Below are 17,524 nucleotides of genomic sequence, written 5' to 3'. Positions count from 1 at the left end.
AGATATTTTCCCTCAGGGGTTTGTGAACATAATGTGTTTGGGTTCAATCAATGTCTTATTATCGATTTGGCCAGAGACACAACTCAAACTGAATGATGATATTGTTGTGACAACTTGGTTTTTCATGTAAAGTCACAAGCATGAAGTTACGTTTATAGCTTGTTTCCACTGCCCCCAAGTGGCCAAAATGTTGCCACTGCAGGTGTAATTCCCTGTGCTTGGTGCTACATGGTAATGGTGCATTTTAGAAGAATATGAAATATCTACTTTACTTATTATAATTTTCATGCCAATCTGATCTTTAACTAAAACAAACATTCAGATTCCTAGATGAAACACAAAACACTCTTATCTCCACCTTCTTCTCTCGTCTGAATTGTTGCTGGACAGGAAGGGAAAATTGTGACTATCCATCTAGCAAAAATAAAACCATTTCCTAGAAACTACAACCTACCAACCTCAAAATATATATTACATTTAAAAAATGCTATATTTTGCTGGTTTTAACAAAAAAAATCTGCGGTGAGTAATCTGATGTTATGGCTCTGTACTGGGGATGCTGCAGATCTCAAAGTGAAGAAGATGGTCATTAGGATGAAGCTGCGTTCTGATGTGGATCTCACTAACGCCACAGTCGGTGATGCACTTCTGAAAAAGGTAAGTAAATATAAAGTAACCACTTTTAACTTGAATATAAACCTTCACTAGTTATATCTGAGAGAAACCGCATGTGTTTTCCTATATAACATTGGTGTTTTCCTGTAGTTTGAAACAGACCTGAAGCATCGGAGTGTGACTGATTTCACTCTCCGCTGGCGAAGTCGCAAAGGTGGAATTGTCTTCCAACCTCATGAAGGTCACTGAGGGCTCAGGTGAGTGTTTCATTTCAAAATTTAGTAAAATCAACTTATTTTTTCCCCATTTAATTAAGTTTAAAAACTTTTTTTTTTATCAATACAGGATGCTAATTGGAAAGCAGAAGTGTCCACACCATTTCAGTACAGTGGGTTGAATCGTACTGATGAAGAAACTGTTGACTGTTTATCAATATAATACTGTGTTTATAGCTTCAGTGTGTTTATTCACAAGTCCACTTGTAAACATTTGATGAGTTAATCTTCTTGGACCTGCAAATACCTTGTTTTTGTCGATGACTGTAGTCACACCTTCTTTGTTTTTATTCCAGAAGGTCAATCATGGGGCCTTTAACTTGAAAGACACATTATTTATTTCTGAACTGATTTATGGTTTGGTATAGTTCATTGATCTTTAAAGCTACGTATATTGTTGTAACTGTTTTGGGCCCAAACCCAGAGAAACAGTTTGCTCGAAGTTATAACAACATGGTGGCTACAAAATACTGCCGATCTGAAAATGTATCTCTTGGAAAATGTTGTGTTCTGGTGCACTTATAACCAAATAGGCTACTTATTGATGACACTGACCACTGTATGCAAAACCACCATGCAGGTGGGTTTACAAACGGTGTTACGTAAGGACATGAGCTAAAGGACCAAGACATAGTGAGTGTCATTCCAACTGCTTGTTACTGGTGGACATAATACTAATAAAGTGAATTGTTGTACCTCTAAGTCTTGAATGACATGTGAATCCTAGTTATTATGCAGGTCTGACGTTTTCTTCTCCTCCCACAGCAATGGATAAAGAAACTGTTGTTGTTAGTTGTTAGTTATGGGTTTTGTTTGAATGTTTTGCTGTCAAATACTTTGGCCTGAATATCCAGTTTAGCAGCCGATGTTTCGGCTATTTCATAGTGTTGTTTTCATTCCATTGCCAGTGTCCCTTTTTTGTTTCCCTTTGACATCTAACCCTATTTGTGTGGGTCAAACATAGTAGCTTAAGTTACTGAAGAGTTATAACATTATCAAGAAATTTGAAGGTAAATTGCAACATTTTTTAAACTGCTTTGCAAGTATAAAAGAAAGAGCTTATCCAGCCGTTGCAAGTATGTGAATATTCATTACATTGATATCTCACAAATCTTAAAAGCACCAGTTTCCACGTCTGGAAATTAAGAGAATCAGCTACCCTGCCCAAAGGAAACAAAAATAAACCATCAACACATTGAAAGCTCAATAATTAGCACATTGATTTAGCTTTCATTAAAACAAGTCTCCATCTTGAGAGAGATAGTGGACTTGATGCTAAGCCAACACTGAGTGCTATATCAATCTTCCCATTTCTGCTCAGAGTTTGGAAGGGGTGTGTGAGAGAGAGACACTGACAGAGAGAAAGGGAAATGAAACTTCAAACATTTTCTTGTCATGTTTCCACCTGAGGGACAGGTTTAGAAACAGGGTGTGTCCATTGTCAAAATCTAAAGGCATAAGGAGAAAAAAAACTGATTTCATTTGCCAAAGAAGAGATGACGATACAACTAACAGAACAGGTTCGCGGTTTACAGGAAACAATCTGTTTCATTTAATTTATTCTCAGGTTTAAATTGTTGTTTTGAACTGAACTGAGATGAGTAGGATTATTCTCTGTGGGCTCCACATTTTGATGATTGATATGACATTATTTTACAGCGGTAATGTGTTGCTGTCTGTTGTAATTTGTTGTTGTATCTCAGTATGTGGATAAAAACACAATACATTAGCCTATGTTTTTTGGATTTAAATGGATTTGATTGGTACGTTTAATGTATCCAACAAAGGCAGTGCCATAAGTTCAAAGTGACTTGTTTATAGGAAAGCATTCATCATCCCGGAGGGTTTCGTTTCATATTCACATCTGTAAACATTAACGTAACAACTTAGGCACAAACTATTCATGGTATTTTTACTCACACAAGCAATAGTAGGCCTACTTGATTCATTGTCATTGGTTTGATCACCATGACGATCAGCACACTGAGATAAAGACTCTGCCAATGACAAGAATGTACGGTATCCAGGAGGTGGGGCTCCAGTATTTATAAATAGCATCTTCAGGATGTACAGTACATTCATCCACTCACCTGTTGGAACTCACACAAGTAAGATTTGTTTGGTAATGTTTATTTTTCATACTTTATTCTGATTCTGAATCTGATACTACTACTGCTACAAACCAGATTTTCAAAACAGATTCCAAAAATGACCTACAGGCTTTCAAAAAATATGTTTCTATAGTACGTTTTAGTTTTGTATAGAGTTGTAACATTTTGATTAGTAGGTTTCTTTACTGTACCTACTTAATATGATAGCCTACATGTTCTAGCCATTTTTTGTTCATCATCAGGAACCTGCAAACAGTCAAACAGAAATTGAACTATGTTCAAAGAAAAAAAGGAAAAAAATCCAGAGTGCTCAGAAGGTTCAAAACATGTGACAAAGGTGCTCTTTGGTGGGAACATTGGTCAAAAAAGGAAAATCCAAGGCACTCTTCTTCAACAATAAAAAGCCTTTATTTTACAATGGCTACATCAAGTAAAACATTGGAGTGGGTTACAGCCCACGTGTTTCGGCAGATGCCTTCTTCAGGCTGTCTACTTAATATGATAGCCTACATGGGGCAGGTCATTTTAATCATTACAAACTGATCTTGCAATTATTGCTAAAAACTAAAATGTTGGAACATCAAAACATTTGCCCTGAAGATGGCGCTACATGAAAAATGACCAAGGACTTGACTTAATGGGGTGGACTGACTGACTCAGTGTCATTGCCATCACTGTACAAGTGAACCTATATAAAAATCCTTTTAAAAGGGTTACTTATTGGAAACTATTACACAATATAGTACATTAACAACATGTTTTATCAATACTTGTATGCTGTCACCTATTCAGGTAGCCTCCATGAATACTCCTTGACTACAAGCAGAAGGAGAAGAAAACAAAATCAAGTATAGACTTACCGCCATGGCACAGAGAGAAGATCAGAGAGGTGAAACCTCCATGACTGGTGAGGAGGAGACACCAGATGAACATCTTCGGCATTTTCAAAATATGTCACAAAATGTGACAATTAACCAAATTCCCACCAACTTTCAATTGTTCTCTATGCTGGCACTGATGAAAGCGTATCTTCCTGAGTCCTACCTTCTGATGGCAGAGTGTCAACAAGTCCTTGGACCACCTGATCCCATCCATGGTGGTCCCCCCTTTACAGAAAGAATGAAGCCTTTTACTGGTTTGATCACAACATCCAGTCCAACCCCTGGAGATGTATCTATGATTGACCAAATGTGTGCCCAGAGAGCTGTGGAGCTACTGGCTGACTTTCGGATTTCCAGGAGTTCAATAGTGGAGAAACTGTTCTCACTGTGTGGAAATAGGACCGAATCACACATAATCCAGTTCATCAAAGATTTGCTGACAAAGAGAGAAATGGGGGAGAAAGGAAAAAACAAATTCTCAAGGTTGATAGAAGACATACTCCAGCATGAAAACTTTTATCAAGCTCTACGCATCTTGAGAAGAGCATCATGTAAATTCAACAGGAACCCAATTTTCCCCCAAAACGTTTCCCGTCTCAATTACATTGCAAAACGCCCTCCAAACTTTGAAAGAGCTGAAGATTGGGCAGAGAGAGCTATTGAAAGAGCTCCATACAACTCTTATGTGGCTGACACCCTGGGGCAGGTCAACAAGAACCGCTTAATAACGCAACCCAGGGCATCAAGGGAGGTCTTACAGATGACGGAGGAAGCCTTGAATGCATTTAAAGAAGTGGAGATGAAAGCTGAAGCTGAAGAGGGCCCAGAGATGGAGGACACTGCAGGTGCTGTGAGCATTTCAGACTCCTTCAACAACAGAGGCCTTTTTGGTTTCATTCAAGTGGCAAAGATAGCCTCTTACAAACTCCTGAACAGACAACGCAAAAGGTTCATCCAAAACAAAGGGTTGGAAGTTCAGACGAAGTTTGACTTCTTTGAGTGGTACCTAACCTACTCCCAGCCTGACAAGGCAACTTCGGAGCCAGATTACTTCTGGCAGGATGTTGCACTTTGTTACAAATACTACACACAAAAAATAGCATCTGAATCCACCAGCTTTCCAGGCCTTCTTGACTGTCTGAATCACAGCCTCTTTACGTCAAAGGGAAAACGTGCAAAGTTTGTGGAGAATGAGAAAACTGTGTCTGACCTGGAGGAAATCCAATGTTTATTGAAAAACACCTATGAGGAAAATGTTGATGATGTTAAAATAGCAGAAAGGTACATCCTCTCCAACATCATCTTGAGCAACAGGGAGCCTCTTTCTCCTCAGCTCACCCTGGTGAGAGATCTCCAAAGAATAATCCACCGGTTTTTGGGCTCAGATGAGAGGCACAGAAGCCCTGAGTTTTGTCTCTTGGTTCTGCTGTTGTTTTGGCCCGAGGAACAACCCCAGGAGATGCAAGAAAAGGATTATGAAAAAGTGGACACCACATCTGAGGACGAATCCAGTGAGGATGAGGACAGTGCAGAGGAGCAAGAAACAAGAGGAGAACCTGCACAGCTGCTGCCTTTTGACCCCATGTTTGAGCCTGATCTGCAACGGTACGTAACTTTCATGGAGGAAGCGTATCAGAGAACCAAGTATGCCAAGTACCTCCGGGGCCGTTACCTTGTGCCTCTGTTTTTTCTGGGAAAGGGCTCTGGACTGAGCAAATGGATTCACAAATCAAGACTAGATGCAATTGTGGAAAGAAAGGTGGATGTTGAGCTAACAGAGGAACAACATGACAAAAAAAGGGAGAAGGCAAAGCGGATCAATAACATGTGGATCAATGGTGAAGTGTGGCAAGTACCAGAAATCCAAGACATCCTCCTCCCGGTCCAGGTAGAGCCCACACCACAGGAGCACGAAGAGAAAATGTTTGTGTGTATTGGTGGAAAGAAAATACAGGCTTCAGTAGAGGTGGAACCAGAAGCTTCAGTGAGCCCCAAGCTTTTCTATCTTGGCTTCAACATTCAGGGTCCTGTCCTCTTCCAAGTGGGAGTCCCAGACCCACACATGTCAGAGCAGTGACTGATAATGAACACTTGGGACTGGAATAAAGATTCAACAAACATTAGCTTTGTGCCATCGTAATCCAGCTAATTGCTCTAACAGTTGCTAAATCATAAATAAATAAAAAAAAATCTATAAGAATCTTTTTAATGCAATCATTGTACTAGCTATATTGAAAAATCCTCATGTCTTATAGCCTTCATGGTAAGATTTCTATGATGTTAAGAAAATTCTTAATTCATAGGCTATGTGTGTGATATGTAAAGTTATGGGCTATCTTCTGCTGAATAAAAATAATATCAGTTGTACAACATAAATAAAACCCTTTGTCTATCTTGTTGTCCAAAAAGTTGACTCTTTCCTCAGTATTTCTCATCAAATCAACATTTTGGTGTAAATAGGCTAGGTATCAGGGTTTGTTTTGTTTTCTAATCCACATAAACTACAATACAAACAATATTCAATATGGAGTCCAAGCATTTTAACTATTACTTTTTTTTTTTTTTTTTAGAAACTTTAATAAGTCATCATGGTGCAATACAATTCAATACACCAACAGAACATCGCCAGGGGGTTTCAATACAGACAATACAATGCAGAGACAAGCTTTCATACAAAAACATTGTAAAGTGTACATAAATTCAAAGTTTTTATAGCTTTCATGTTGATGGATTTTTTAATAGACTTAAAGGTGTACAGAAATGGCCGTTTGTCCTGTTTGTCGCGCCGAGTTGTCACGAGCTGCAACACGAGTTTACCCGAGTGAGGAAAACGAATTTGATTGGTCGTTATCGAGCGGGCGGGATATTCAAAGCTTGGGGCGAGCCCGAGCTCCGTGTGTGTGCGTGTCTCAGACGTTTGAATGACGGATGACGGATCCAATATCAGTGGCTGGTGAATCGTGTACAGGCTGACGTATAATCCGTGCGCCTGCATTATCCAATGCGAAAAAAAAATACACACTTTCATCCCGGATTTACTCAAAAATAGAATTTTGCACAAAGTTTGGCCTACAACGTCTGAAAGATGAGTTATCACATTAATTTTATGACCCAAAGTGGGCTCAAATTCAATTTTCTTTTCTGTACACCTTTAACTCATTGGCTGCCAGCCATTTTCAGAGCAGAGAGCCCCATACTGCCAGCCATTTTAGAGCATTTTGAACGATCTTATAAGACCCACAGAATATTGTGTTCTATGACTATATAAACACCGAAACTACCAAGAGAAAAGTAGACTCTCTTTGTTCAATAGGGAAAAAAAAGTTTGTTTCTACCTTTTTCCGTTCTTTTGTAAACAGCAGTAGAACATAGGCTGGTTTCGCCAAAAACAGCAGTTTTTGACCAAAACACTGAGAAAACAAGCTTTTTGTGGAAAGAAACATGTCAAGCAGAACAGTGACTTTGACGTTGATATTTTTTGCTTTAGTGACACCTCACACATCTGAACAGTGTTTTCCTTCTATAAAACAACAAAAACAACACTGAGAAAGGACTTTTGATGGCAAAATAATAATTTATTTACAAATATCAGTAAAAATGCATTAACTTTTTTGTACGTTTGTAGCTGTCACATGACCTCTGCCCCATGGTCGACCACTGCTCGATCCACCACCTGTAAATTATAGAAATATATAGAATTACCATAAAAATACATCTCTTAGATGTAGTCAAGTGTGATGTGGAGTTTTTTTTTTTTTTTTTACCTTTCCGATCAAAGCGATCCGCCCTTCTCTAAGCAGTAAAAGTTAGCTCGCTAGCAAGTTAGTTTATTTTATTATTTTTACCATTGATGTATTATATTATTACCTTCATGTCTTTCTGGAGCGTGGGGACGCTGCTGCTCCTGGTTGATCCGGACGGAATCGCTCGGGTCACGTCCACCGAGCCGTCAGTTGAGCTGGGCTCTGGTCTGTGGTGACACCGTCAGCTGCTGACTCTCTCACCGGCCGCTCGGCCCGGCTTGATCGCCGGTGTCCAGCGTCGGTGTCGGTCGTCGGTGTCTTTTTCAATGATCTCCGTCATTTTCTCACGATCGCGACCCTCTTCCTCTCCGAACTACCGCGACACACACGGTACATAATGTGCCGACGTGCGGAACACATAGGCTCCGTGCATAAGTTTCTTTAGCATATCTCTTGTCATCTCGCTTCTTCTTCTCATACCGTAATACATGCTGATCTCTCATCCAAAGAGGGCACTGCTGCCCCCTACAGGCCGCTACACATCTTTACACTAGTTTACAAGCCTGATATTGATGGACAAGCTCCGCCAGACCTTCCTCCAGCCCTTACCGTTGAAAAACGCAATTGACGTCTATCGACGTCAATGGCAGTGAACGGTTGTAATTAGATTGACGTCTATAGACGTCAATGGCAGCCAATGAGTTAATGTATTGCTTGGCTTCATTTTCAAAAATAAGAAAAAGTGGTTTTTGATTAGTGTAACAACATTTATGAATGTGCCATTTGGCTAATTGTATAATAAGATTGATGATATAGTATTGTTTTTCTTTAGCCAAACAATACATGTTCAAAGCACAGGGAAAAAAAGAGGTTAACTATTACTACTTACTGTATGTCGTTTCCTTGCTAACACCAAATTCATCAACGGTTAGCCCTTTGGCTACTTTTAGGGGGGAAAAAAACTACAAAAAAGTCCCAGAATGCATTTCGTTTCACGCTCCGTGCGTAACAAACGTCCGGGCGGTGGAACGTTGGATTTGATTTTTTAAAGCGACCGTTAGCAGCATCTTTCCATTTTAACCGTCGCTAAAATAATCTCATTGTTCCCGTGTGAAATTATACAAAATAGCTCCTCCACATTTACACATTTTATTGTCTTCATCTTCTCTCCAACCGAGCGGAGATGACCGGCCTCGGACCGTTTTTCACCGGGTGAAGAGCGAGGGAGAGAGGGGGACTGTTGACGGTGTAACACACGGAGCAACGAACAGGACGCCGCCGCCGCTGCTGCTTCTCTCATCGCTTCACTGTGACTTTTGTTTTAGCTTCAGTTTCAGTAATTGAAATAATTGAAGGTTTTTTTTTCCCTCCGTCGTAAATGAGTCGCAGAGGAGACAGCGATGAAGACAGCGGCGATACGCGGAGGGTCGCCTATGTTTACAGTCCGGAGTACATCGAGACCTGTGACACTTTATCCAAAGTGCCAAACCGGGTGAGTTATGTTTCTTTTATGGAATGAGCAGGGCTGCGTTGAAGCTGGTCTCCTCCAGTTCACATCTGTCCACATCTGTCGGGTTATAACGAGTGGTTTCTGTTTTGTTTTTTTTCACTGTTTCTAGGCGAGTATGGTCCATTCACTGATAGAGGCCTACGGGCTGCTGGATAATATGAGGTGAGTTGTTGTTGTTGGAGTTTGTGTTTCCTCACACAAACATAAGATTAAAGTACCTGTAAGTTAGTCGCATCAGAGAGCTGTGCAGATCCACATGATGCACAGAGGCATCTTGTTTGGGTAGCTCCTGCTAAAGGGTTAGGGTTTGGCTTACAGTGCCTTGCAAAAGTATTCATACCCCTTGAACTTGTCCACATTTTGTCACGTTACAACCACAAACTTAAATGTGTGTTATTGGGATTTCATGTGATAGACCAACACAAAGTAGTGCGTAATTGTGAAGTGGAGATAAATGCAGGGCAATCCTGGAGGAAAAGCTGTTAAAGGCAGGAAGAGACGACCATAAACATAGAGCCAGATCTACAATGGACTGGTTTAGATCGAAGCATATCCATGTGTTAGATCGGCCCAGTCAACAGACCTAAATCCTGTTGAGAATCTGTGGCAGGACTTGCAAACTTCTGTACACAGATGCTCTCCGTCCAATCTGACTCAACTGGAGCTGTTCTGCAAAGAAGAATTGGCAAAAACTGCAGACTGTAGATGTGCAAAGTTGGTAGAGACACACTAAAGACTTGGAGTTGTAACTGCAGTGAAAGGTGGTTCAACACATTAGTGACTCAGCAGTGGCTGGATACATAATATGCACGGCACGCCACACTTTTCCGATTTTTATTTGTAGAAAAACTTGAACACTACGTATCATTTTCCTTCCACTTCCTTTGTGTTGGTCTATCACATAAAATCCCAATAAAATACATTTAAAGTTTGTGGTTGTAACGTGACAAAATGTGAATACTGTTGCAAGGCACTGTACTACTACAAATCATATTAGGAATTCAAATAGTTTCATATATTGACATGCCTTGCCAATGCAGATATGTGCATGTTATATTATAGACATACTAAATGTTATGTTATGTATTTGTGTATATTCCTGTATAAAACATCAGAAAACAGAGATAAAACAGCAATGAAACTCTGTCAAAGTAACTAACAACCAGATGACATTATGAAATGTCAGCCAATAGTCAAATATCCTAAAATGTTTGTTTTAGTACAAGATGAGACTGAACTAAACTAAACTAATAAATTCTCACATTTTAGAAGCTGGAGAAAGTTTTTCTGTTTGAAAAATGATTTAAATGATCATGTGTTAACTAAAAGGAGTTGAGACATCTGCTGACGCTATCTGAACTGAGATTTATGAGTTGTTAGAGTACAAAAAGTAGCTAGATTAATAAGTAAGGATGCAAAATAAAAGAGATGAAGGTGTGTTTGTTTTCATTTGTTGAACTAATTTAAACCAGACTTTAAACAACAACCCTCCTTTATGAACTGTTGTTGCAGAAACTGTGTGTAACACTTGTATTGTCTTGTGTTCTTCCAGCGTAGTGAAGCCTCGCGTCGCCTCCATAGAGGAAATGGCCAAGTTCCACACAGACTCGTACCTGGAGCATCTCTGTAAGATCAGCCAGGACGGAGACAACGACGACCCCCAGTCGACCGACTACGGCCTGGGTGAGAGGTGCCGGGGACAACAACTTTTACTGGCCACAGGAACTTAACAAGAATCTACCTACCCACCTTTATTTTATAAATGAACAATAACAATAATGATAAAATCTATTTACAGACCAGTTCTTATATGGAGATAGTCGCTCAAAGTGATTTATAATAGAAAATACCTGCAGTTAAACTTAGAAACAAGACTTTCAACTATAATGTGAGTGAGCTCTCTTATTCTTTAAAGACATATCTTTCCTCCTTTCCTTCTTTCTCTCTACCCCCCTCTCCTTTCCTTCTCCCTTCTCCTTCCTCTACTTTCCCCACTCCTTTCTTTTCTTGTTCCTCCATTTCTCCTTCCTTCTTTCCACCACCCTTTTCACTTCCTTCCTTCCTCCCTTCTTTCCCTTGGTCCTTCCTTCTTCGTCCCCAGAACCAATCTGTTCTCCTTTTCCATTCTTCTTTCCTTCCTGTCTCCTGTCTTTCTTTCCACCATCACTTTTCCAATCCTTCCTTCTTTCTTCCTCCTCCTTTCTTTCTCTCCATCCTTCCTTCTTCATTTCTTGACCCAATCTGTTCCTCCATCTTTCTTTCTTTCTTTCTTTCTTTCTTTCTTTCTTTCTTTCTTTCTTTCTTTCTTTCTTTCTTTCTTTCTTTCTCTCCATCCTTAACTTCTTCTTCCTTCCCTTGACCCCTCCTCCTCCTCCTCCTCCTCCATCTTTCTTTCTTTCTTTCTTTCTTTCTTTCTTTCTTTCTTTCTTTCTTTCTTTCTTTCTTTCTTTCTTTCTTTCTTTCTTTCTTTTCAATTCAATTCAATTCAATTTATTTGAAGTGGGACAGTGCAAGTTCATGAACGAAACATAAAATCGTAAACAAGCTGGATTGTAGCCACAGGCTCCAATCCGGCTTTTGAAGGATGGAGGCTTTTCCTCCATCCTTCCTTCTTCTTCCTTTCCTTGACCCAGTAGGACAACAGGAGGGTTAAATAAACGAGGAAACAGAGGGATGAAAGTGGAAAGAGGGGTGGAGAAGTCTAATAAGGATTCACATGCAGTACCTGTTTGTGGACAGCAGGTGGTGGTGTAACACTAGATAATAAAGAAAAAGGTACAAATTCAGCCAAGTGTTTAATAAAATCTAAATCTGGGATATTTAAATCCAGAGTTCCTTCATCTCACCTGAAGCTGCCGTCCGAGCTCCGCGTTCTCCAAACAAAAGTTTACATTTCTAACTTTAGACGGATCCCTGAGTTGTTTTCTTTGCTCTGACTCATCCTCTCTCTCTCTCTTCTCCTTCACCTCTGCTCTTCTTTGTCTCCTCAACTCATCCCTCATCCTGTCCTCTTCCTCCTTTTGTATTCTGCACACACACTTCTCTCTCTCTCTCTGCTCCATCCCTCTGTCTGGCCACAAAAGGCAAAAAAACACTCCACCTTTTCCTGGATAAAGACTCTCCTCTCTCTCTTTCTCTATAACCTCTAGTCAATTTATATGATGCCACACTCCATTGTCCTCCATCGATCACATCCCCTCATCTCCATCCTCCTCCCTCCCTTTCCCTTTTCCCTTTTACTCTTCTCTTCCTTTGTCTCGTCGACCCATTCTTCTCCCGTCAGTTTTTTCTTTTGAACCTTTTTTCTTTGTGAGGTCATGAGCTGTGCCCGGAAAAAAATACAAAGTGTCCATCACAAGCCATAAAGTAAAGTGTTCCTGAGAAAATTGAAAAAAGAATGAATAGATTTTCCTCTTGAGTTTTACCTGGTGACGTGATCGATCTTCCTGTTTGTTCAATGCGTTTGTTTTACTCACACTCACATCAGTGTGAATTATACAATATATACAATATTTGTCATTTTTTTTTGACATTTTGTGATATTAATCTTCCTCCAGGTTATGACTGCCCCATCGTGGAGGGGATATACGACTACGCGGCAGCAGTAGGGGGCGCCACGCTGACCGCCGCCCAGTGTCTGCACGACCAGAAGTGTGAAGTGGCCATCAACTGGGCCGGAGGCTGGCACCATGCGAAGAAGTAAGAAAGACGCCTCAAAGACGCCAGTTCAACTCAGCAGCGTGTCAAAATCATACAAATCTGAGAAGCTAAAACATGTTGAACAGTCCAATCAAACTTTATTTGTTGAGCACTTTAAAAGGGATAGTTCAACATTTTGGCAAATTGGCCCATTGCCATAATCCCTATAGTCATAGCAGTAGGTTTGTTACCTTTAATTGTCGGTGCAAGCTATTTTTAGAACGGCGGAGCAGAGTCGTGAGCTGCTCAGAGCTACGCTACGGAGGCTCATGGGATTTCTTGGTTTCCCTCATCAAACTCATCAAATACACAATCCAACAACTCCAAAACGCTCTGGTGGACAAGTTGTGACCTGCACATTCACCAGGAGCTATGAGATAATAACAGAACGTTACCAGACAGAGTTGTTTTAGAGGTAAATTCATGCAAAACAGCTGATGCGTGTGTCCGTCGTCGTCGAGGGCAGTTTTTTAAGCAGTCTCTGTATTTACCTCTGGTAACGTTCTGTTATTATCTCATAGCGTGGTGAATGTGCAGGTCACAACTTGTCCACCAGAGCGTTTTGGAGTTGTTGGATTGTGTATTTGCTGAGTTTGATGAGGGAAACCAAGAAATCCAATTAGCCTCGGTAGCGTAGCTCTGAGCAGCTCGCGGCTCTGCTCCGCCGTTCTAAAAACATCTTGCACCGATAATTAAAGGTAACGAACCTATACTGCTATGATTATAGGGATTATGGCAATGGGCCAATTTGGAAAAATGTTGAACTATCCCTTTAAAGCTTCCACAGTGGAGCAAAGTGCTGCACAGAGTAATACATAAAAAGCATCAGAAAGAAAAGACATAACAGCTCACATAAGGGTTAAAATTACATATAAACACCAATAAAACAAATTAAAAGACATACAACATGGGTAAAAAATAATAACGGTACCATAAAAACAATAAAATAAGATAAAATAAAATAAAATCAGACGGAGTCAACGTCTTATTAGATGTCAAAGGCCAAGGAACAAGTTCAACTTTGACTGTAACGCAAGGAAAACCGACTCTAGATCAGTTTTCGTGGAGATTTGTCTCATTGAACCAAAGTGTGAACTTTCCAAAACCAAGTTTGCACATGAAACGACCTGATGAGTGGATGTTTAAATATTAGTTCTCTCTTTCTCCTCCAGAGACGAGGCGTCGGGTTTCTGTTACGTGAACGACGCTGTGTTGGGAATCCTCAAGCTGAGAGAGAAATACGAGCGCGTCCTCTACGTAGATGTTGACCTGCATCACGGAGATGGTACACAACACACACACACACACACAACAGTAACCCAAACTCTGTTTACCAGACAGTGTTTAATTACAAATTAGCTTCTTTTCTTTTTCACTATCAGCCTGAAATCTAATGGAGTGAGTGTCTGTAAACTTGTAGAAGTCAGTTCTTCTCTCTCTCTCTCTCTGTCCTCAGGTGTAGAAGACGCCTTCAGCTTCACATCTAAAGTCATGACCGTCTCGCTGCACAAGTTCTCCCCGGGATTCTTCCCAGGTCGGTTTAAGATGCAGTGTGTTTAACCTGCGTTGTGATAAGACACTGGAAAGATAAGTGTGTGTGTGTAAATGTAAATGTGTGATTATTTTATTTATTGGTTTAGTTTAGTTTTAGTTTATCTGTTTCATTCATTGAAAAAAGAAAATAAAACAATTAAAAAAAACAAAACAATTATGCAACTCTTGAATGAAAAGGGGCTAAAAGGAACTTATGTTATCTAGCCCTTTTTTCAAGAAATCCTTTCACAAATTAGATAATACATGTATCCAAGCAAAGAAGAAACGGAAGAAGAACAACAACAACAAAAACGTAGCATAAAATAAGTTCAAATAATGGCTGCAGATCAGCCATCTACTCATCGTCCTAGTAAATTCCTCGGTCTGAAACATTATTGTGGCTTTTATATCATATCTCTTACTCTTTTTTAAACGATGGACTACTTTTGAGTCCTGATTAAAAGCTTTTATTATTATTATTATTATTACGGTATTTATATTTGTATGTGTGTATATGTAGGTACTGGCGACCTGTGTGACACGGGGCTGGGTAAAGGCCGTTGGTATGCCGTGAACGTCCCGCTGGAGGACGGCATCAAGGACGACAGATACTACCAGATCTTTACCAGGTACACACTTACACTTTCTCTCACTCTCACAACACACACACACATATATATACACACGCATACGTATAGAGTAGAGTATGGGAGACTCCCCGTGCAGCTCAGGGGCAACCTGTAAGAAATATTTTCCTCCAACGTCCCAGTGGAGGAGTTGTGTTCTTCCTCCCTCTGTGGGAGTCAGGAGGTCGGGGTCAGTCACAGAGCGCACGCCTCAGAGCTGCTGCTGCTGCTGCTGCTGCTGCTGCTGCTGCTGCTGCTGCTGCTGCTGCTGCTGCTTCAGGGTTTTTGTGCTCAAGGACACTTCAACAGGGAATTCCCTCCTACACAAGGTCTTAAACTTTTAACTTTGAACATGTAGTTACCCAGAAAACCTCCAAAACACACACACACACACACACACACACACACACACACATAGTGTCATCTGATTTTCCCATCAGCGCTGTAGCCAGCCACAGTGTTAAGTGTTATCCATGACATCATAGGACTGTGAGGAGATATTTTGATTCATGGAGTTAAGAGACGAATCCTCGGCCGAGCTGTGATTGGCTGACACACACATGAACCAACGCACCCCTGGTGTGAGACTTGATGTGTTTTTGTTTGAAAAGTGAATTTTCTACGTCAACGCGGAGAAATACAATCAGAATAATTAAATTTTTGTTGAACATTTACATTTTTCTTGAAGGGAAAACTAATCATTCATTTGCTCCTAGAGGGAACTCATATGGATTTTCCCAGACAGAGATTTTTTTTTTTAAGTTGCCAACTAGTGGCCGTGAGTGGAACTACGCTTTATGACACTTGTTGATGATTTGATCCTGGTTTCGATTTAGAGAGGACCTGTTATGCTCATTTTATTATGATATTGGAGTCCAGTGGGGCAGGAAGGTGTCTCACCCGGTAACTGAACAGTACAGAAATTGGCTTGTTCACTACTTTGGCATAATAAAACTGTCGACTTCATCCTTGGACCCAGAGTCCAACCCACCCAACGAAAACACATATATCCTGATCTCTGAATGGTAAACGCTAAATTCCACCACATCTCATATTATAATCGTATAGTTAGATATAACGTCAACCTCCCACTAAAAGTCTGCAAATTACACGACTGCTTAAGCACCAATACTGTTATTTGAAGCATGGAGTGGCTTCTTCATGATTTCTACTCGCATGTTCTGCAAAAAAGCGAAAATCACTCCCTTAAATTTTTTTTATTTTTATTTTTCTTTGTTTACACGACTTGTGCCAGGCTGACTTGTTGCTGGTCACGTATAGTAACTTCCACTCAAGTTGTGATGTTACAAAAAGAGACTTTAGAAAAAACTCTCCAAACTCGAGCGTTTGCGGCGGCTCAGAGCTCCTGAAACTTCAACACACGTCCTCTAAAGCAGGTATCCAACATTTTAAACGTATTTATAAGTGTGAAAAGTTGGAAAAGCAGAATAAGTTAAAAGTTTTAAGTTCTCCCTCCGTCATGAATGAAGCGATAATGACCGGTGACTTCTGATTGGTGGAACAGATCGTGGATGATCGTTCCGTAACGTCCGATTGGTCGAGCATGATTATAGTACAGTAGTGGATAAAATGTGTTTACCTGCTGTGTGTGTGTGTGTGGTTGTGCAGCGTGATGCAGGAAGTGCGGGCGCAGTTCAACCCGGAGGCGGTGGTGATGCAGCTGGGCGCCGACACGATGGCGGGCGACCCCATGTGCTCCTTCAACATGACCCCGGTGGGCGTGGCCAAGTGTCTGCAGCACGTCCTGCAGTGGCAGCTCCCCACACTGCTGCTGGGAGGAGGTAACACACATCTGTCCGTCTTGTCTGTGTGTTTATTATTCTAGCAGAAGTTTTGGTTTTTTATTTTTTTATTTTTGTGCATGAATGTCTAGATGTGAAGTCCATGTGTTGTGTGTGTGTGTGTGTGTGTGTGTGTGTGGTATTGAAATAATGCAAATGTAAAGTAGACAATGTGACACGTCCTTTGTGTGTGTTTGCATTGGCTTTGACTCTCAGTGGTTTACTCACTTGCACGAACACACACACACACACACACACACACACACACACACACACACACACAGACACACACACCGTGCTCTGTTCCAGACCCCTCAGCCCCTTTGGCCAGATGATAGCTACTAATTATACGACACAATGAAGCCATTTTACTCAACTACAATCCCACCTCTCTTCCTTTCTCTCCCTCTCTCTCTCTGTCCTACATACTTTCTCTTCGTTACATCCTCCTCTCTTTCTCGGCCTCTTGATGTCTGTCTTCGTCCCCCTTCACACTTTTCTTCTACTACTTGTCTTTTTGCACGCGAGAGACAGAGCTGATGACTTTTTGAACTTTTGTTGAGTCGGTTTTGTCAGTTTTTGACCCCTTCATTCCTCTTTTTCAGTTCATGTCTTTCCTATAAGGGAATGTATTATATGTCCATATGTTTGACTTGTTTGTATAACATATATAACAACCTACTACATATATATATAATATGCACATAATATTTTATCGACAAATAAAAC

General features: G+C 40.6%; 1 protein-coding gene across 1 annotated transcript in view; it reads left to right on the top strand.

Moving 5' to 3' along the window:
* The first annotated feature begins 8,898 nt into the window (after window positions 1–8,898).
* Window positions 8,899–17,524, top strand: part of hdac8 (histone deacetylase 8) — a 38,416-nt gene continuing 29,790 nt past the window's right edge. The window contains exons 1-8 of the mRNA XM_083993249.1: window positions 8,899–9,117; window positions 9,245–9,297; window positions 10,688–10,818; window positions 12,693–12,834; window positions 14,007–14,119; window positions 14,291–14,368; window positions 14,888–14,996; window positions 16,623–16,795. Coding sequence (XP_083849375.1) covers window positions 9,004–9,117; window positions 9,245–9,297; window positions 10,688–10,818; window positions 12,693–12,834; window positions 14,007–14,119; window positions 14,291–14,368; window positions 14,888–14,996; window positions 16,623–16,795 — 913 coding nt within the window. The 5' untranslated portion in view covers window positions 8,899–9,003. The remainder of the gene's footprint in view (window positions 9,118–9,244; window positions 9,298–10,687; window positions 10,819–12,692; window positions 12,835–14,006; window positions 14,120–14,290; window positions 14,369–14,887; window positions 14,997–16,622; window positions 16,796–17,524) is intronic.

The sequence above is a fragment of the Trachurus trachurus genome (genome assembly GCF_905171665.1).
Source record: "Trachurus trachurus genome assembly, chromosome: 18".
In the NCBI taxonomy this organism is placed as follows: Eukaryota; Metazoa; Chordata; class Actinopteri; order Carangiformes; family Carangidae; genus Trachurus; species Trachurus trachurus.
Note: the sequence above shows the minus strand (reverse complement) of the source record. Positions and strands in the feature narration are given on the sequence as shown.